Genomic DNA, 22,639 nt, shown 5'->3' on the forward strand with positions numbered 1-22,639 from the left:
CTGGATGAGGGCGTAGAAGGATGGGTTAGTAAATTTGCGGATGACACTAAAGTCGGTGGAGCTGTGGATACCTCAGCTGGTGTGGCACCTTCGCCAAACTGATGCTCTCACTGACGCTGAAGCTGAATGAATGAGGGAGACATCGCCCTTGTTATCAGGGTGCAGCATGTCTCACTCTCTAGACAACTCGGTGCTGCCCTCACCTACAGGGAATGCCACCAACAACTTCGCTTAGACCAAGGAATCTGTTTTACTCCTTATGATAGAGGCCACTTGCACCGCATGACCTGTGCCCAGATGCTAGTGGGATGTTGGTCACTGTAACTGCCTTCCTAAGTAGGTGAAGGCAGAGACAGGGCCAACAGAAAGTCCATGGACAGCCAGCTCAAGGAAAGGCCACATACACAGGACCCACTGTGATTTGTCCCTGACTCCATTTCCTGGAGATGAGCAAGGTACAGTGTTGACACAGGCTCTGGATGTCCCGGGACAATGTGCTGGATGTTGGAGCGGGATCTGAGGGGCTGCAGGAATGGGAAGCCATCCTCTCCCAGTGGCTGGGAAGGTGACGGCTGCTTTGAACCTCTATATGACTTATTCCTTCCAGGGAGTGACAGGTAACCTGTGTGGGTTCTCCCCACATTACATCCACAAACAAATCAGGACCGACTCCATCTGTGCAAGGTGGTACCGGTTCAGTTTGTTTCCCGATGATAAGGTTAATTAATGCTGCTGCCTGGGCATTAGGATTAAGGAACACCCAGGTACAGGGTGCCATCGACTGCACACGTGGCACTGAGAGGGCTGTATCACAATGCTACAGAATTCATCAACTGGAAGAGGTTCCATGTTCAGGTGATCTGGGATCACCATTACCAATTCCTGGAGGTGTGTGCTCACTACCCTGGCAGCTGCCACTATTTCTACATCCTCTAGCACTCTCAGGTACCTGATGTGTTTGAGGGTCTTGGTGCCTGACAAGGATGGCTACTAGGGACATGCCCATGCCTCATGACACCATTGTGCATCCCCCTGGCTGATGCACGCATAGATATGATGCTGCCAAGCTTTGGTGTGTTGGAGCAGATGATGGGCTCACTGAAGATATGGTTCTGCTGCTTAGACTGGTGTGGAGTGGGAGGGTTGTCCTCCAGTTTAGTTTGGGCAGTGTGTTGCATCATTCTGATACATAGTGCTGTGCACAATTGGAACAGGCAGTGAGACAGTGTGTTGGATACTGACGAGCTGGGGACTGAGACCAGACTCCCAAGGATGATAAGGACATTGGGGCAGAGAAAGGTCTCTGTGTGCAATACAGAGTCAGCTGTGTCAGGTGCTATGAGCCAGACAGGATCTGTTTGTCATCTGGTTTGAATAGCTGGGAGCTGGGTTCAGCAGACCATCATGGACTATAGATCAATTGTTGGTCATGACGCCAGCAATGTTTGCATTGTGGAGCCCACTTTAGTGTCTATTGATTTTGTTTGTGTTCCCTTTCGCTATCTCTCAATAAAGGCTTATGATTGGAATTAACATAGAATATTTAACTGTACAGCACAGGAACAGAACCTTCAGCCCAACATGTCTGTGCTGACCATGATGCCATTCTAAACTAATCCCATCTGCCTTGCACATAGCCTGGATCCCTCTATTCCCGACCTGTTCATGAGTCAGTCTAAATTGTCTGATTGCTTGCCTGTACGTGATGTTCCCCTACTGGACAGTGACAAGCTGAGAGTCAACAGTGGGCAGTAGGGATAGGGTAGCACTGACTCAGAGGCTGTAGACACAAGATGTGGATAAGGAGTTAAGCTGTATGGCCTGGTAATTGACCAGCAACAATGGTGAGAGAATGGGGTTGCACATGAGAGGAGGTTTCAGCTCTGCTGGCTTTGAGCCATGAGCAGTGCAATTTGATGGATACTGTGCCATTACATTGCCAACATTTGTCCGGGTGCACAGTGAGGTATGGGGCACCTGCACTACCAGACTTTCTGTGGAAATCTGCCGAGTGGCTAATTGTTGTGAGAACAGTGGATGGTAGAATGGGGTTAGAATTGAGTGAGAGGCACAGCAGATACACTGTATGTACTTAATGAAACATTTGGTAAGGTACGGTGCAAATTCTCACTTGGTCTTGCTGAGAGAAACCGCCTGTGAAACCTTAAGAAACTGACGGACAAAAAAAAATCAATGTTCAGCCCACAGTCTACTTTTCAATTCAAACTTTAAAAACTGCAATGCACTGTGTGTTGCTTTCAATCAAATCTCCACTCATCTTCCTTTCAGTGTGTCTGCAATACAGAAAGAGCATTATCTCATGTACAAAGTTCATGAAATCATACCAAGGAATTCTGATACAATCAGCATGAAACAGTTTGTCTGTCATTGCTCTCTTCGCTCCTATATGTCTCCTAGAGATGTTAATGATTCAAAGAAATGCAGAATGACATCTTTGAAATAGAAATTAGACAGATTTGAACTTGTATGATGGTGTCCCATACTGTAACATCAAGTCCATAATATTATTGTAGTGCTCAGGTTTATTTAATTCTGTTCATTCAAACCCATCTTTAAGGTCACCAGGTCTAATTACTGTGGACACACAATAGCCTAGGGCCAATTGGAAATTATTTGCCATTGACAAGGGAGGTTTGTAGATGACCAGCAGCTTCCAGAAGAAACCAATTCTCTCTCTTTTTATCATTCCCTTGATGCTTGCAAGTGTACTGTCTGAAATATGATGATCGCAAAATTTGTTACAGATGCAATTACTTTTAAGTGCAACTTCTTGTAAATTAGTTCAGTGGGAAATAAAGATAAATCCGAATGCACAGCGACAGAGAATGAATCAGGAAGTGGGAGGGAAGAGTTCTAACAGTCTCTAAACTCATAACTGAAATCACAGCAAACTGCAACCTGAAAGCTTCAAAGCACCTTGGGGGACCTTTGTGGTGCAGTAGTAGTGTCCCTCCATCTGGACTAGAAGGCTTGGGTTCAAGGCCCACCTGCTCTAAAGTTATGCCATAGCATATCTGTACACCCATTCAAAATATAAGCACATCTTTGGTGCCCAGTGAGCTGGGGTCCTGAGTGGCAATGACAGTATTATCAACAACATATGAAGCAGGCATCTTATGGAACAGCAATTGTTGTGAGGCAACTGTTAATCACACAAGCTCACATACATGGAGCATGTTTGTATAACGTGTCTGAATAGAAACATAACAGTATGAGCTGTGCTCATGTGTACCAATTGAAAGATTCACATTAAACAGAGCCACAGAATTATATTTCTCCACTTTCTCTCTGTAACGCTGCACATCCTTCCTTTCCAAATCCCAGCCCCATGCCCTTTTGAATGCCTCGATTGTTGCGGTCTCCATCATGCTCTCAGGCAGTGCATCCCAGACCTTAACCACACACTGTGTGAAAAAAAACTGTTTTTCTTGTATCACTTCTTCCTTTTCCAATTATTTTAAATCTGTGCTCTCTAGTTCTTGATTCTTTTAGAGTGGAAACAGTTTTTTCCCCATCCAGTCTGTCAGAAACTCCCTCATGATTTTGACTGGGCAGGGAACTCCCTCAAAATTACTGTTAACTTTTCACAATCATTGATCTCTAGTGTGCTGTAATAGGGGTAAACCTTTTTGAACCCAAGCTGATCTCCTGATGTAATCAACATACTTTATTTCTTTAACTGTTTGACTTGCATCATCCATTAACCTCAATATTTCAACCTGTTGATTTCAACACAGGAAATAACTGACAGTAAACTAGACTGTGAAATTCCAATTTTGAATGATAAATGCCTGGATTTTTCATGATTAGCAACCTGGGAGCAAAATGTGATTTACAGATATTTTCTATTTCACAACTACTTATTTTGAAGAAAAACTAAGAGAACTGCAGGTGCTAGAAATCAGAAACAAAATCAGAAATTGCTGGAAAAGCTCAGCAAGTCTGGCAGCATCTGAGGAAGGGTCCAATTCTGAGGAAGAGTCAATGAACCTGAGACGTTAACTTTGATTTCTCTCCTCTGATGCTGCCAGACTTGCTGAGCTTTTCCAGAAATTTCTGTTTTTGTACTTATTTCCATGGTTTGATTAAAGAAATACAGGATCACTGTGGTCCATTTGAATACACCCAGATATTGTAACGTACTACATACTGGGTTTATATTTCACATGAATCAATAATCCAAAACATTCTCTTGTATCTTACTAAAATTATTTTTATTATCCACTACAGAATGATGAACCATCTTAGTGTGCTGCGGCCTCATGAGCAGGTAGATGGAATGGACTATTTCTGTGCTGTAGCCTCTGACTTCAGGGAGAAAGGCAGATGACTTTAAATTGTATCTAGTATTTCTGCTGCCAACAATCATTAGCAGAATTTATAAGGATTCACAAACAACTAAAGCAGGAAAATGCATGCAGCAGGCATTATAAATTTAAATTCGGCATAACGGATATTTTCAGACCCCATTGGCCAATTACTTGGTTGTATGAGAAAGACAGCTTTGCCAACTAAAACGTTAAATCACGGAAAACCTTTTTCTTTTCATGAGATTAATTTTCCTATCCTTTTGTGAGTAAAGGGGTTGATAGCTGTTCAATTCCACAGGTGAGGGTGAGATTCCAGTAGGAGTGTTCAGGGTGATGCCCACAGTGTTATCCAGTTTGATTATAGCATAGGAACACTGCATGCCTTCACTTAGAAAGTGGGCAATATCTCTCAATTTCTTCATGTAATGGTGGTATAAGCGTGTCGCTTTGTGATTTCGTGGGCCATGCAGATGTGTACAATGGAGTTTGGGACTTTGACAGAAGGTTCAAATCCATGTTGCTGTTAATTTATACATGTCCTGAGTTGCTGAAACTAACAGATTATGAATACTTTAGCGTTACTGATCAAACCTCGAAATAATTCAAACAGGTCGAATTAGCAAACAGGAAAAATTAGCAGGTGTGGGATTGAGTTGTTTGGACACTGATGGCCTGATTGCAAGACATTTGAAACATGTACTAGCTCACAGGGAAATTCATACCAGTTGATTGACAGGTGAAGTGACTGGAGATGCTTTTAAATTGACTACTTAGTTTTAGCACAGCGGGCAGAATCTGCACAGGAGGTGGGAGACTTGGCCACCAACTAAAGAGCCATAGAGAGCTCCTCTGACCCCACAAGCTTCGCTTCGGGAAGAACCCCTGCATCTTGTGCCACTCAGGCTCTCACCAGGCGAGCCACGCCTGTGGCCAAGGAACCCAGGGGAAGAGGCACCGCCCACTGACAGCTGCTAGTCGATGAGAAACCAGCAGCTCTTCTGCGCTCAGCAGCACCACCAGAGAACTGGTGGCTGCTTCTGGTACTGCACCAAGGCCTTGGATAGAGCAGGGACCCCAGCACAGGTGAGTGTTGGTTTTGAGTGTGAGCTTGATTTATTGTTGTCACATGTACTGGGGTACAGCGAAAAGTGTCACTTTGCATGCTGTATAGGCAGATCGTACCATACAAAGTGCATCACGGTAACACAACAGAATGCAGAATACAGTGTCGCAGAGAAGGTGCAGAGAGAGAGATCAACATTAACATTTGAGAGGTCCATTCAACAGTCTGATAACAGCAGGAAAGAAGCTGTTCCTGAATCTGTTTGCACGTGTGCTCAAACTTTTATATCTTCTACCCGTTAGAAGAGGATGGAAGACAGTATAACCGGAGTGGGAGGGTCTTTAATTATTTTGGTTGCTTCCCTGAGACAGTGGGAAGTATGTTGGAGTCGGTGGATGGAAGGCTGGCTTGTTTGATGGACTAGGCTGTGTTCATGACTCTCTATAGTCGCTCGTGGTCTTGGGAAGAATAGCTGCCATAGCACGCTGTGATGCACCCAGATACAATGCATCTCTGGTGAACGGGGCCAGTAGTAGGGTGGTGGGGGGAGAGGGGGGAGAGGAGCTGAGCACCAAGGGTGGGGGGTGGCATTCAGCACCCCCACTCCACCAACCCCCCCCAACCCTGATGCTCAGTTCAAAGATCGCCCACAAGCACACATTCTGGGATTTACTTATTGTGCTCCCCACATAGCGAGCTGGTTTAGTCCCTGCTGCAAGAGGGTCAGGCCTTTCGTAATTGAGCAACATTTGTGAAGAGCTCTTGAATCAGTTTAAAACAACGGATAGACAGCGATAGACAAACTGAAACAAAAGGCTTTAAGATAAAACTCCTCAAAGTTCCATGGCATCACCGTTGCAACAATGTTTCACATCCTCCTTCATTGTGATTTTCACCTTAGGGGTGGTGCACTCTGTATCCTCTTTGGTAAATCCAACTTTAGCTGTAACCAGCTGTCATAGTCAGCTGCAGGCATCTGAACAACCTTGTCCCGCATGAACTGTGAATTAAATAACACAAACATAATAGATGATTTCAGTGCAATTTGGGAACGAATCCTTCTGCACAGTATAGTTACAGAAGGTGGTCTTGATTTCTCTGACAGTTTGTTTGCTTGTTTGCACACAATACCTCTGGGTGCTGGTTTAAACCAGTGGATAAGCAGTTTAAATAAAAGCAGCTAATGGTATTTAAATAATGCACAAAAGGCATTTGACATGAGTATCTAAATATTCCAGTAGAAAATTAAACCCCTTGGTATTCATGGAGCACCCATCATAACTTTAGTGTGGGATGTAAATTTCAGAAAATCCTTTCCAATTCCCTTTACTTCATCAATGCTTGTACTTTATAGCAGGAAATCAAATGAGAATAAAGGTCTTTGTCCATGGTTTGTGGATGCATGCTGTACTGGGTGTGGTACTGACTGTGCACATTGTTTGGTCTGTGCTGTTGGCTGAGGCCAGTCAGAATCACAGTGAGGATGCTTCATCTAATCTGAATATTCCCTTGTGTTTTGGTTTTCTATCCAGTGACTCCAAGTGGGAAACGTGCTTGTCAGACGAGAGTAGAATTGGAGCTGGCTGTGATGCTCTCTTAGACAAACAGTTCACTCAACTCTCACTGCCTGAATGTATCTGCCACAAACTATGATCAACTGAGGCAAAACAGGGGAGAAAATTGTATAAATTAGAAAAAAGAAAGTGGAGACGTTATGTTATTAGGCACAAGATGAATTCGAGAGGTGAAAGTGATAGCCTGTGGCAGCTTCAAAATAAACATGACACCAGGGATTCCAAGGAAAACATAATTCACTGGAGTTCAGGAGAAACACACCAATGACTGGAATCACACCCAGACATGGGAAAGTGGGCGTGGTTATTAAGCACCAGTAGTTCTTCAGGGTAGCATCCTACACCTGGTGATCTTCAGCTGTTTCATCAATGGCTTTCTCTCTATCATAAGGTGAGAATGAAAACTGTTCACAAATAACTGCATAGCACCCAACTCCATTTACAATTCCTCATACAATACATATGTCCCTACCTGCATATAAGCAAGACCTGGGATTTGGCTGATAAGTAAGATTAACATTGGCAACATACCAAGGGCAGGCAATGACCCTCTCTTGCGTGAGAAAGAAAAGCACTACTCTCTTCATGACAGTCAATCCATTACCTTAGCCAAGTCTGCCAACATTAACATCTTTCACGTTAGTACTCATCAAAACCTTGCCATTGTATTGCAACATTTAGCATCAGTGCATTGTCGCAAAACAGGTGCAATCTGAAATCAGTACTAGAGCAACTGCTTGAGCTTGCTTCAATTATACCTCCTACTTTATGCGATCAAAGAATGTTACAGTACAAAAGGATGCTATTCAACCCATCTTATCTATAACAGTTCCTGAAAGAGCTAGCCAGCTAGTCCCTTTCTCCAGCCCTATCTCTGTAACCCTCTAAATTCATCACTTTCAATATATATCCAGTCCTCCTTTGAAATCTCCTACGGAATCCGCCTCCAACGCTCTCAGGCAGAACATTCCAAATCTTAATAACTCTCTGAGTAAAGAAGTTTTTCTTCGTCTCACTCCTAGCTTTCTTGTTGACAATCTTGATATTGTGACACCTCAATACTGACGTAGCAATTAGGGGAAACAGAACATCCTTCTTTACCCTGTTAAAATTGTTCATAATTTTGAACACCTCAATAAAGTCTCCTCTTAATCTTCTATGCTCCAATGAGAATAAGCCCAGTCTCTTGAATCTTTCCTTACGTCTAAAATCCCTTATCTTGCTTTCATTCTAGTAAAAACCCTCTGAACTCTCTCCAGGGCTTTAACATCCTTCCTTGAATAAGGTGCTCAGAACTGAACACAATACTCCAAATGTGGTCTGACCAATGATTTGTAGAGGTGTAGCATCACTTCTTTGCTTTCATACTCTTATAGTTCTCTGACATTTATCAAACAAAAAGACAAGCAGCAAGATTATAGGAAATACATTCAAGGTCGAAGTTGGAAATAGATCGGGCTTAGGCACACTGACAGCAACAAGCCAAAGAGATTCCCAGCTACATGTGCCAGGTGAACAAAAAAATGTATCTTGTCATTGTTGCCCTCCTGTTTTCACAGGAACAAATATAAAGATGTATTCCAAAGACTCTCTCAGCAAAACCTCCCTTTCTCAAAGGTAAAATAATCCCATGACGAATGACTCAATGCCATTTACACTAAATATTTTTCTGACCAAAATGAAATTTGCCTGCTACTCTCTCCATTAATCATGCAGATTGGTTCTCACCTCAATAGCTGCACTGATGTCTGGAGAACAGAGCTCCCAGTTGCGCAGTCCACTGAGCACCTTGAGGAACTGATGTGGCCGAACTCTGAAACTCTGCTGTTCTCCAAACTTTCTCAACTTTTTCAGTATTCGATCGATCTTTTGGTTTGCTTTAACAGTCTCGGGAATTTGACATAATAGGCTGGAATACCTGAAAAAAAATGGGAGACACTGGTTGCTGCGGTTTGCCGGTAGCAATACTGAATTCCCTTGGTCAAGGCAGCTGATCACTGTAATTGTTCCCCACTATTGACAGTCCTAACTTTTGATAGGGATGTTTGACAACTGTCTTCCGCATCTTTTAATGGCCATTCTGCATGAGGCTGATGATAAGTAATGACAAAATCTTCAACCGAAATCAGCCATCACATTTGCTTTATAACACACTCACAATGACCATGCATCACTGTCAGCACCAGACCTCTGATGGACCTTTCTTCATGAAAGGCTAGTCTGTAATCCAGGGTCTTTGACTGGAAACCCACTGTAGTGTCAGCGATAACTATTAAATAGAAGTTTATCCTTCGCTCATTCCAAGAAGTGCCGAGGTCAATTGTATCCCTTCAACAGCAACCTTAGCACAGATTGGAGATCATATCCAAAATCTCTACGATCTGCATGGTTAACTTCGTCATTAGACAGGACACATAACAAGTATTCCACTGGAGCAGCTAGTGATCAATCCACTCAAATAAAAGCTCATTTACCTTAAATCTTGACCCAGCTCTGATGAAGAGTCATCTAGACTTGAAACGTTAGCTTGCTCTTTCTCCATGGATGCTGCCTGACCCGCTATGGTTTTCAGCATTTTTTGTTTTCAGTACAGATTCCAGCATCTGCAGTAATTTGCTCCCACTTGAGTCTTTTTGGATTCTTATTTTCCCGCTTTCCCATTTCTCACAATTTTTTTTTTTTCAACTGTTTAACCGCTTGAGAAAGAAAGAAATTAACTTATTCGACATTTGATACTTACCAGGTCTCTGTATTCCTTTGTACGTTATCTCCTTTAGATTCCTGAAGTGACCTCTGCATAGCCTCATTGAGTGTATAAAAGCTGACTATATTGTCGAGGGCACGGAATTTGCACTTGCTGGTCTCCCAGCGTTTCCTAAAATTTCCAACAGAATATTTAGTCAGTAACGAGGTAAACATTGTCACTCCATCTACTACACTACTCACTGGAAGCAGGACAAACAACCTCTTTCCATGGGAGTCAGATAGGAGCAGGCAAGGGGTGTTGGGCGTTACATCTTTCCTCCACCTTTGGATTTGCCTAGCCTTCACACAGCACATGCCACTACCACAATTTGGGGATTGAGCGCAGTATTATGCATTTTGATCCAGATTATGCTCTCTGGGAGCCACTGGAAGCTGCTTCTGTCTTTCAGTTAAAAACCAGCTGGAGCAAAGTTTGAATGGGGCAAGAAGTGAACCATCTCTGTCTCACACAAGACCTTCACAGATAATTGAACAGGGTTAGAAACAGGATTGGGCCAACCAGTCCCTCAAGCCTGCTTCACTATTCGGTTAAAGTTTTCATTACAAAACAAACTATCAGGTGGGAAAAAGCATCATATAGTGAAGGTTAAAGTTATATTTTAGAAACTTCCGAGCAGCTCATACAAAACTCAAACTGTTGCTGTAAAATTAGCCAGAGGGAAATTCAAAGCAGAGGTATGCCCTATAGCACTACTACTCTGCATTTTATTTATTACTGGTCATTATTTTTTCATTTAGTCTGTTTTCTTCATTCAAGACAAAACTAACATAAAAAAATCTAGCTCAACATTGTACGAACTATAGATAAGAAAGTGTACACGCACTTCTCCAAGGCTTCCAGGTTGTCATGGAGACACAAAGCTGCTTCCTCATTTACCTCAATGAACTTTGACTGCATTTCCAGAGGGAGAGAGGATTTGCTGGCAACAAACAGACTGGTTTCTGAAACAAGGCCTAAAGGTGGGCTGACAGAAACAAACAAGAGATTATAAACCTGGTTAAATTCAGTCTGGGTACAGAGAACTTAATTGTAAGACATTCACAGTCAGCCCCACCCAACAGTAAAACACACTCATGTCACATACAACTCATAATGCAGTGTTAAAACATAGCAAACGTTTCGCAGTAATACTCCTGCCACCTGACTAAATTATCTAGCTGGAGAATCAAGCTTCTCAGCTAGCCTACAAGGTATCAGGTTGACATAAAAGTTTTCTGTACGTGCTATTTTCAATTAGTTATTGATCCATCAATTGAATGCACCATATAACGTATATAGGAATTTCAGATAGGCTCACTAATCAGCACGCAACAACAGGAATTAAATCTGAGATAGTAGGAACTGCAGATGCTGGAGAATCCGAGACAACAGGGTGCAGAGCTGGATGAACACAGCAGGCCAAGCAGCATCATAGGAGCAGAAAGGCTAACGTTTCGGGCCTAGACCCTTCATCAGAAATGGGGGAGGGGAAGGGGATTCTGAAATAAATAGGGAGAGAGGGGGAGGCGGATAGAAGATGGATAGAGGACCATTTCAACTCCCCCTCCCATTCCTCAGACGACATGTCCATCCATTCCTGCAACCTTCGGGTGGCGTCGTTGTGGCACTGCAGGAGGCCCAGGATGGACATGTCGTCTGCGGAATGGGAGGGGGAGTTGAAATGGTTCGATGCCACCCAAAGGTTACAGGAACAGAAACTCTTATTCCACTTGGTAACCCTGCAGCCCAATGGTATCAATGTGGATTTCACAAACTTCAAAATCTCCCCTCCCCCTACCGCATCCCAAAACCAGCCCAGCTCATCCCCGCCTCCCTAACCTGTTCTTCCTCCCACCTATCCCCTCCTCCCACCTCAAGCCGCACCCCCATCTCCTACCTACTAACCTCATCCCGCCCCCTTGACCTGTCCGTCCTCCCTGGACTGACCTATCCCCTCCCTAACTCCCCACCTACACTCACCTTTACTGGCTCCATCCCCGCCTCTTTGACCTGTCTGTTTCCTCTCCACCTATCCTCTCCTCTATCCATCTTCTATCCGCCTCCCCCTCTCTCCCTATTTATTTCAGAATCCCCTTCCCCTCCCCCATTTCTGACGAAGGGTCTAGGCCCGAAACGTCAGCCTTCCTGCTCCTATGATGCTGCTTGGCCTGCTGTGTTCATCCAGCTCTGCACCTTGTTGTCAGGAATTAAATCTGGCCTTCTGATGGTTTTGCAGAACTCAGATTTGCTCATTCTACAGTCAACCACAAGATGCACTGTAGTAATTCACTAAGTCTCCTTCCATGGCACCTTCCAGACCCGTTACCTCTACCAGGACAAGAAGGCTCAGGGCAGCAGTTATGTGGAATACCATCACCCACAGGTTCCCCTCCAATATTCTGACTAGGAATTATAATGCCATTCCTTCAGTGTCACTGTGTCAAAATCCTGGAACTCCCCAAACCACATGGACTGCAGTGGTTCAAGAAGGCAGCTCACCACCACCTTCTCAGGGGCAGTTAGGGATGGACAATAGAAGTTGGCTCAGCCTGCAACACCAACATCCCAAACATGAATTTAAAAGACAGAACTGACACATTCATCATATTTATGACACTTACTGTTAGGATAGTTCAATGGCATTATTACAAGTACATTCAAATTAGCTCTTTAGTTGTGACACACATACCACTGAAGAAAGTGTAGCAAGAAACATTATGAATACCTGTAAAATATATGATTATTAATGAGACAAACGAAACAATCAAGTAACTGCTTTGGTACAGTTGGCTTGCTGCAATGCAATAACGTTCCATTCAATTCCCCTTTAAACAAATCAAGTTGGAAGGCCACTTTGAATATGTAGTATTTTTCAGACTATGAAATGTAACTTACAGACATACAAGTTAAGAACTGGCTAATAACATGGCTGACCTGAAGGTAACATCCAATCTGCATTCCTGCCAACCCCTGATAACCTTTCACCCCCTTGTTAACAAGAAACTATCTACCTCTGCCTTAAAAACCATTCAAGGACTTTGCCTCCACCACCTTTTCAGGAAGAGAGTTTCAAAGACTGTCAACCGTCAAAGCAAACAGTTTGCCTTATACTCATATCTGTACTAAATGGGCAACCCTTGAATCTTGAACAGAAATGCTTAGATTTTCCCTTAAAAGATAATCTTCTCTCCATCTACTCTGTCATGATCTTATATGTTTCAATCAAATCACCTCTTCGTCTTCTAACCTCTGGTGCACACAAGCGTAACCTGTCCAGCCCTTTATCGTAAGACAACCCCCCCATTCCCAGGGTACCACAGTGGCTCAATAGTGAGCATTGCTGCCTCATTGTACCTGGGACTCAGGTTCGATTCCAACCTCGGGTGATTGTCTGTGAGAAGTTTGCACATTCTCTTCATGTCCATGTGGGTTTCCTCCAGGTGCTCTGGTTTCTACCCACAGTACAAAGACGTGCAGGTTAGGTGGTTTGGCAATGCTAAATTGTCCATAGTGTCTGGGGATGTGCAAGCGAGGTGGATTAGCCATGGGAAATGCAGGGTTACAGGGATGGGGTGGGTTGGTGTGGACACAATGGGCCGAATGGCCTACTCCCACACTGTAGAGATTTTAAGTATTAGTCTGGCAAACTTGCTTCGAACCGTGTCTAACGCGTTCACATTCTTCCTTAAATAAGACAACTGATACGGTACACTACACAGGTTGCATCGTGTCTTACATAACTGAAGAATAACCTCCTTGCCTTTGTATTCAATTCCCCCCACCAGATGATAACATCCTACCAGTCTGCTATTAACTTACTGTAACTGCAAACTACCCTTCTGTGATTCATACATGAGGACACCCACTGCACCTAAAAGATCTACCATCTCACCATTTATTTATAATATGTTTATATTTTGTTCTTCTTACCAAAATGGACAATTTCACATTTTATACTCCATTTACTCCATATACGTATATCTTTTTGTAGCTTCCTTATGTTCTCTCCACAATTTAGTTTTGTACTTATCATTGCGTCGGCAGAAAATTTGACAATGAAACATTCCATCCCTTCATCCAACTAATTTACATAAATTGTCAATAGTTATTGTCCCAATGCCAATCACTGTGACACACCTCTCACATCTTGCCAACCTGAAAAAAACCCACTTATGCCTACTCTCTGTTTCTTGTTAGGCAGCCAATCTTGTATGGATAACAATATGCAATGATCTATGAGTTTTTATTTTATTTAATAACAACTTCTAACGTTTTCCCTGGGACAGATATTAAGCTAATTGGCCTATAGTTTCCTGCTTCATTATCATTTTTATTTGCAAAAACATTTACATTTTTTCCAGTCTAAAGCAACTGTCCCTGAAAAAATTAAAAGCAATGCATCAACTGTCTCACTAGTCATTTAATTTAAGGAGCAGAAGTGGACATATCAGTGCAATGACAGGAATATAGTCAGCAATACCTTTGACTACATGTGGCGAAGCAGATTTGATGGGCTGAATGGCCTACTTCTATTCCTGCATGTTATGGTCACATGAGGTACCATAACGTGCAACGTTAAAGTCCATGGTGTGATGCAATTACTGGATAGTTCTTTTTGAAACAGCACACCTGTGATGCTCAAAATGACTTTCTTCTGTACTGTAAATTCCGTTTCTTTTTCTTATATTTTTCTCACACCTGTGTCAAGTACCTTGGGATGCTTTTCTCCATTAAAATACTAGATGAATTTGAATCAATTGTTTTTCTCTTTAAATTGCTGCCAACACACTAATAGAACTCTACACTTAGAAACTTTCAATGAATATGTTTATTTGCCACGAACACAGAGCTAGCTCGGTATTGCAGCACAACTCAGGCTCCATGCAGTCAATTATCGACTGAGTAAAATCATATCACAATGCAGCATGACTCATAACTGAGGCAGGGACATTCCCAAAGGGGTTTGGACAGATTTATTACCTGAGGTGATTTACACCTGTATTTACAACAAATTAAAATGAACATCGGTGACACTGATTTTCTGCTCCACACTTACACCAAACAAATTTGGGATTGCAGATAATTTTTGCAGATACCAGACTTAATCTGGGAAATACCTTTTCGACCTCTCCTGTGGTTTATTGAGGTTGGTCCATTGTTCTGCACCAGAATTGGTCACAATGTTTCTTTTCTCATTATTCAGGGCTGCTGTTGGACTATAGGCAGAAAGAGAAACTTCATCGTATTGAGTTAGTGTACCTAGTCAACAACAACATCTCATGATCTTTGAATACTGTACATCCAGTCCTTCCAAACCATCCATTATAGGCAAAGACAGTGAATAAGTTTCATTTTGAAAAAAGTCATAGATCAGATAGGGTTTCTGCTATTGGACATTTCCCCAGGCAGCATCTGAGAATTTAATGAGTTTAGTCGTTAGGCCTCTGTGTTCATGTTATGACTCTTTATAGAAGTGAATGTTGATAATGTTTAATCCCAATAATAGAAATGGTCAGGTAACACAGGGCTGGTAACTGGAGACAACATTGCCTATTATGTCAAATAGAAATGCTCAAAGAATGCAGGAGAATATCTGCATGAGATTATACAGTAAAATCCCCACTAACTGCCACACACAGTGGGATCCTCTTGATCAAGTATGAAAATTGACAGATAATCAAGGATAGCAAATGATGACCTTGTACAAATGGTCCAGGAACACCCACAGGAAAGAAAAGTGTTAAATACACATGATTAAATAACTTATTTGATATTTATTTTGTTAGGAAAACGGCCCTAGTCCCAGATGATCCCTGGATGTGGGTAAGTAAGGTGGATTGAGCAGGGAGGCTTTGGAAGCCTTGGAAAGGGGCGAGCAGGGAGAAAGGTTTTTTAGGTTACTACCCTCTGGCTTGGGGTGCGGGTTTTAACTTCCAAATGCACAAAGGGCACCCTCCTCTGACACCATTTTTTTTCCCCGAACACTTAAAAATTTGTAAAACAACATGGGCATTCATTCCCACCTGCTTGCCCACACCAAATATATTACAACATGGATAGGGTAATGTTAAGGTCAGTTGAGCAATTTACCCTTAATTATTTATCTACCTTTGGCAAGCTGGCTGCTAATGTTAGCACCCTCCCATCCTCAGTATTATAGCTCTGTTTGGGAATGTGGTGGCCTGACCACCTGCCATATTTTACATGTCATCCTGCCAAAAACATACAGGCTGGGTGCATGTAATATTCAACTCCATGGATTTTATTTTCCTCTAAGATAAGAGACAATCTATTTAGCTGCTTCAGCCTCTTAAAAACACAGTATATGGTTGCTATTACCAGCTCGTACTTCACCTAAACACTAACCTTGCAATGCCCTAATCTCTTCTGCTCTCTCTACCGTAGCCCTCACTAGATTTAGCTCCCATTTTCTTGTCAACTGCTCAACTATACCTCTTCAGCCTGCTGTTCATTACCCAATCCTTCTCTTCAAGAGTTATTTCCCATTTCAAAAACTATCATAAGCTTTACATTCCTTCAAAAATACCCTTCTCTTCAATTCCTGTTTCATCTCGAATCTCCTGTTCTTCTCTGTGATCCTAAATCCTGTTGTTGCAATCTCCCTCTGCCATGGCCAAAATCAGCAAGGAATTTTGTGCAACTGGAAAAATTGTGCATTTTCATATTTTGTTTGCCTCAAACACTGGTTTAAAACCCAGGAACCCAGTTCTTAACAGCACTGTGGGTGTACCCATAGCCCACAAATGCAGCAGTTCAAGAAGGTCACTCACAATCATTTACTTGAGGGAAATTAGGAATGTGACACTCGGTCAATGAATGAATTAAAAGTAAGCACTTTTCAGCTTTTGACGCAATAAACCACAAGGTGCTCCCAAAATATCTTTAGTCCAGTGCTTCTCAAACCCTTTCCTACACTAAACCCATTCAAGGCTTGCAAACTGTTGTGATCCTTCAGTGTGCAGTGGGAGTGCAGAGACCTATTATACAAAGGGGAAGGACAGTCAGCCATTGCTACGCAGAGCTTGAGACCCAAAATTTAAGCTCATGATCTCACTTTGGATCATGACCCCCACTTTGGTTTGCCTTACTCTAGTCCATAGTAATCTCTGTTAAGATAATTCCCTCTATATTTGTTCCAATCCAACTCCTGGTTTCTCTTCTTGTGCTGATCCAGTGTGGTCCAAGTCTCCAGCCTCAGGATCTCTCTACTTCTCAGCAAGGGAGCCAACCTCAATCCCACCGCTGTCCCTCTGTTGTACATCTTACATTTCCCTGCGTGACCATGGCTAATGCCCACAATAGAAACTCTGTGCTAAAGCTTCAGTAATCCTACTCTCTTGACGAATACCTACTCAAACTCATTGTTACACAACCATGGTTGCAGTTCAACTCTAAGCCACAAGTGAAAGGCATTTCTAGAGGCAACTTCCATTGAGGCATTCAAGAGGCCATTAAATGACTGTTTGAATAGAAATAATATGCAGGGTTACAAAGAAAAAGCAGGAGAATGGTACCAAGTCCTAATGCTATTTTGAAAACACAATGAGGCAAATGGTACCATAATACTGTTGTGATTCAGGACCAAACAGAATAAAATAATGAATTAACCCTTTAATTTCCCTTTCGACATACCACTTATGTCTAGAATATGGAAGATGGATTGTTTAATCCACCTGATGCTTGTTATAGCCTTTTCTCTGTTTCTTCCTGCGCTCTCCACTCTTCCAATGTGTTGCTCTTTTCTTTCTTCATGCCTACCCTCTCCCATATGCCAGGCATGTCCTACAGCCATCACTGTATAGTACTGTGGAAATTTTGCCCCAATCTTGCTCCATCCAATCCTCCAGTCAACAAAATTACCACTTTGTTACTCCTGTTAGTCCCCCAACTCTTTTCCCAACTCCTGGTCATTGCATGCCTATTCACACAATGGAGCTCTCCCCATTTTAAGAAGTGCTGCTTGTTTTACCGCACGACATGTGCTGTGTACACTTTGACAAGTATTCATCCCAACTTTTGCAGAACCATAAACATTAGAGGCGGCTCCGATTTCTAATACAAAGTCCATGTACCTTTGCTCACGTTTGCCTGGATTCGCCTCTTCACCGTGAAGCTCCTTGCTTATGCTCTGGTGCACAAGGTCGAGCAGTTTTTGAAGATCTGTTAGTTACAAGAATAATGGCAACATTCAGAGTAAGGTGTCAGATTGTGATCCTTCTTATAAAAAATGGCCAGAGGCTGAACAGCTTTGACCCAAATGGAACGAGTATGGAGGAGGGCTGGCAAGGAAATTCACACCAACAGTAGGAGTGGTGAAACTATTCCATTCCTGGGCCTTTCTCCTGAATGCAGGATGGGATCAGCAGGGGTACTTGACCACAAGCGGCACTTTAAATGCTACTTGAGGGCTATTGTCAGAAGGTGACTAGAATCGCACAGTTGGCCCCCAAGCTCCCCTCCTCTTAAGGTGTCAGGTGCCTGGAGGCAGCCTCCGTGCAGATCTTGAGGCGTCCCATTCTTCCTGCATCATATCAGCTGTAGCATGTTCAGTGGAAGGGTTTCCTCTCCCCAGTGGTGGGTCTGGCTGCTGAGTCTGTATTTTATATTGTAAATTTGGAGCGAGGAGCAGCCATCACTGCTGTGCTGGAGGGCCTCCCATTGGTTTTAACTGGATGGTGAACCCACCCTCTAGCCATAAATCAGACAATCTGGGGAAATCACTGCCATGTGAGAGGTTTTCCCCTGTACTGCGTGCTTCTGAATCCCGTTTCACCTAGAGATTGGATGCCGATGCCCGTGGAAAACAACGTGCCGCATGCCTTTCTAACCATGTCACTGGAGGAAGAAATGCATCCTATTTCTCCCTCTGTAAATGCTGATGACTACCAAATACTCACAACTGCAGGAACAGTTTCCCTTTGCTTACCTGTTGCTCACTGTAAAGGAGAAGTAAGTGTTTACTGCCTTTGAAAAGTTAAACCTTCATGTTGCACAGGACAGCACGGTAATGAAGTGACATGACAAATGTTGCTGCCACTTTGTGCATTCGGATCCCAAAAATTTTGGGCATCTTTAAGATACCAGTGGAAAACTTGTATGTGGCTAGGAACTAATTGGAGAAATTAAGTCATTCCACGAGTGGTAAATACCTTCAACATTTCTGTGAAACAAACTGAGGGCCTAAAACCAGTCCAAATTCCTTTAGGTCTACAGGTGTGAGAAAACTATTAAATATCTTGTAAATATTATCTGCTGTAAGTTAATGTCATAAACACTGCTCTCTCTAACTGAACAGGTTTGTACCATTTTGATTGTATTGTACCTTTACAATTTTTATGAATGAAGGACATTTTTGAAAGAAAAGCTTGAAACTATACTTCCCACTCTTGCCACAGATCAATACTCACAGTACGAAATTTACAGATGCACGAAGCATCAGCATCTAGCCACAACATACTAAAACAGCAGCCTTAATTGGTGTGCTGGGTTTTAAACAGATTTTGTAAATAATTGTGCTGGTGTTTACTTTTCAGTTTAGGATTCAAGTCCATTGCAGAAGCTGATTCTAGATTGGGCAGCATTCCGTTCTTTGTTGTGTTTCTGCAGTTTCACATGAGGTATTACTATGAGACAAAATGATGTTAATTACCTACTGTCCTACTGCACCTTTTAATGGTACTTTTGAGCTTCCCAAGACCTTCACTTATTCTTCTAGCTTACTCAAAGCATGGTGCAGTACAGTGTGCCTTATCTAATTAGATCAATTCAAATAGAAACCCATGATCACAGAAGCATTTGAAAGAAAGCATGGCTGTTTGGTCAGTTTTTGTACGTGCCAACCTGCTAAAAGAGCTAGCTGAGTGCTCCCATTCTCCTGTGCACAATCATAGCTGTTTTACATTTTCCTTCTTTAAATATCTGTCCACTTTCCTTTTAAAAGTTATTACGAGTTTTGCCTCCATCATTTTTTGAACACTGTATTCAATATTCCAGCACTTCAACACAAAAGAACAGTCTCAGAAATCTTCAGCAGGCATTTCCCATGGGCTCCAGACCCCAATGTTGAAACAGAAAGGATCTTGAGATCACATTTATTAGGCAAGGTGATTGGCATAGTGAAATTTCTGGAGACAGCCTTCTCCTCATTGCCTCTGAGCTCACCACCCAATAAAGGAAGGTGGACAAGTCCTTGATGCTGCTGGCCAATCACAGGAAATGTGCCCGCACACACGCGTACTCTTCCTTGTCCATATTAACCAATTGGAATCTTTGAGTCTCAAGCAACCTCTTGTTTCAATTTCATCAGAAATTTTGCAGGAATTATTTACGCAACTTCCTCAAAAAATTTACATTGGGTGATCACCAATTGTATTCTTGTGTTGTTTTCCTTAACACAGAATTGCCACTCTCATACTGGGTTGCTAAAAGTGAAATAGGTTCAAGTAGATCTCTACCAGGTTTAATTAACATACAAACTAATAACTCACAATTACTGAACAACATATGCACACATTCTTAGTTTAGCATGGTGCTGCTTTGACACAAGGCTGCTGGTCATGTGGTGTCATCCTGGTCCATTGCTTATTAGGATATTCAGTTCTTGAAACAGCACCTCGATATGTAATTATGATTTCACTGTTATGAGGCAGTGCTGCTTCATGCTAAGGGATCAGTTTTGTCATTTCTTACAGTGTAGGGTGCATATAGCTAAATAGGTGGACACACAACACACATGATAGTATAATTTTACAGTTGCATTCTATGGATGACATTTATCATCAAAAGCAGGTTTCCAGTTGGTATTTTGGATCTATGTCTGTGCATACCTGATTCTGAATTTATTGCAGAAATTTTGTTTCCAGCCAAGTTTCAAATGGTATTCAATGAAATCTAGAATGCACGATTTGTACCAGATACCCATTCCAAATTATTCCCAAACAGTGTTTTATTTTAAGAAAAAGTCATCTGATTTATCATCAGAAACAAATCTGTAAATAAAATCTCAGAAAGCAGCATTAATTTTCTGTTGTAAGTTTGTCAAAATCAAAGATTTCAGTGCTGGCAGTGAACCATTTTCATACCGTTATTGTTTTGTAACATTCTCAGTGTGCAAGGACCAATATTCAGACTAAAGATCCCTCAACAACACCCAATTAACCTGTAATCCCAGAACACCCTTACTGCACCAGTAAGAAATTGCCAATTGCAACAACAGGAGCAGACAGATCCTGCTGCATGGTAGACAGCTTTGTATTGGATTAGTTCCTGCCGAGGAGCTCCAAATGGGTTTCATGCAGGATGTGTCAAGGCAGAGATGAGTTTTCCAGCTCATCAGTTTGGCCTGGATGGAAATCCACATTCCAGAATGAAAGGCAAGTGCACAAACTGATTGCAGCTATTGAAGAAGTTAGTGACTCATTACCAAGGGCAACTAGGAATAGGCAACTATGCAGGAAGAACATATTAACAGTAAACTATAAATTTGCGCAGGGATGTACAACAGCTGCCATTTTATCATTACTGACAGCTTATTGAGCAATGATTTGTAATGGAGTCTAGGATCAGTTCATGCATTATAAAATTTCGTTACCAGCATATAAATATTCCAAATGAAACAATAGTTGTGTGAAATTACTTATCTCCAGTCTTTGAGCTGCACCCCCTTCCCTCCCTTGCAGCAATTTTAAGAACAGACCCACATCACTATAAATAATTCCAGAGATGTTATTCTATGGGTCTTGAACCCAGATCTCCTGGTTTAGAAACAAAAACAAAGTTGCTGGAAAAGCTCAGCAGGTCTGGCAGCATCTATGAAGAAAAAAACAGAGTTAATGTTTTGGGTCCGGTGACCCTTCCTCAGAACAGGGTTTAGAGGTCTCCTGGTTTAGAGCTAGGGCTACTATCACATCACAAGAAATCTCCCACGTGGCTACAGATATTTTATATCAACCTGTTCAGAGACATTATTACCCATCACTGGAGCAGGTGGGTCTTGAACCCAGGACTTCTGGTTTTGAGATAAGGACACTGTGCCACAAAAGGGGTTTTCCATGCGGCTGTAAGGTAACGAAGTGTAAGCAGCAGTGATCTGGGCACTTCTTGATTCCAATATTAGAACCAGCTGGACCAGTTTTAAACCGATGGTTCTAGTTTGACGGAGTCAGTGCACTCGCTTCAAACTTCCGCTCGCAGTCTGCAACACCAGTGATCTCTTCAAGACCTGGCCATCAAGTCACAGAGGACCAGGAGTGAGGGGATGGCTGTGTGATTTTCAAACTGCTGCACCAGAGGTAGGAAATGCAAGCTCCTCTGGCCCAACAACATTCTCCCTCCGCAGAACTCTCTAAGACCCTGATATTGGCTGTTGCCAGAGCATGGAATGTTGCATAGAGGCCATTTGACCCATCAAATCTGTGCTTTTTCTTCTGAAAGCTCAATCCAATTATTCACATGTCACTACTCTTTTCTTATTACTCCACACAATTGTTCTCCTTCAAGTATTTACCCGATATCCATTTCAAAAACTAAGATTGAAACTGTAACCAATCAGCCTGTAATCTCCTCTTTATCCTTACCAAAGGTTGCATCTTCTTTCTAAGGTGAGGTGCCTAAAGTTAGATACAGTAGTCCAGAGGGGGTAATCCAGTGTTTTATAAAACTTTATCCTGACTTTAATACTTGGTTGGCCAGATTTCTGCAACTGAGGTGGATTGGCAGAACCAGGAAGTTTTTCGACTTGCTACATCTGCCTCAGTAATAAAAGCACTGCTTCATGTACTCTGAAGAGGCAGAGGGTGGAGTACAGTTATTTTAATTGATTCCAGAGACAGATCATGAGGGTAGGCATATGACAAGGAGTTCTGAGGAAGGGTCACTGGACCCGAAACGTTAACTCTGATTTTTT

General features: G+C 42.4%; 1 protein-coding gene across 3 annotated transcripts in view; it reads right to left on the reverse strand.

The window, feature by feature from the left end:
* Positions 1 to 4,216: 4,216 nt before the first annotated feature.
* Positions 4,217 to 22,639, reverse strand: part of LOC109929982 (coiled-coil domain-containing protein 60) — a 74,091-nt gene continuing 55,668 nt past the window's right edge. For all 3 annotated transcript variants that reach the window (XM_048611450.1, XM_048611451.1, XM_020529531.2), the window contains 6 exons: positions 17,808 to 17,895; positions 14,832 to 14,930; positions 10,559 to 10,699; positions 9,709 to 9,843; positions 8,697 to 8,886; positions 4,217 to 6,394 (listed from right to left, as the gene is read on the reverse strand). In XM_048611450.1, coding sequence (XP_048467407.1) covers positions 6,287 to 6,394; positions 8,697 to 8,886; positions 9,709 to 9,843; positions 10,559 to 10,699; positions 14,832 to 14,930; positions 17,808 to 17,895 — 761 coding nt within the window. In that variant the 3' untranslated portion in view covers positions 4,217 to 6,286. The remainder of the gene's footprint in view (positions 6,395 to 8,696; positions 8,887 to 9,708; positions 9,844 to 10,558; positions 10,700 to 14,831; positions 14,931 to 17,807; positions 17,896 to 22,639) is intronic.

The sequence above is a fragment of the Rhincodon typus genome, chromosome 24 (assembly GCF_021869965.1).
Source record: "Rhincodon typus isolate 14 chromosome 24, sRhiTyp1.1, whole genome shotgun sequence".
Classification (NCBI taxonomy): domain Eukaryota; kingdom Metazoa; phylum Chordata; class Chondrichthyes; order Orectolobiformes; family Rhincodontidae; genus Rhincodon; species Rhincodon typus.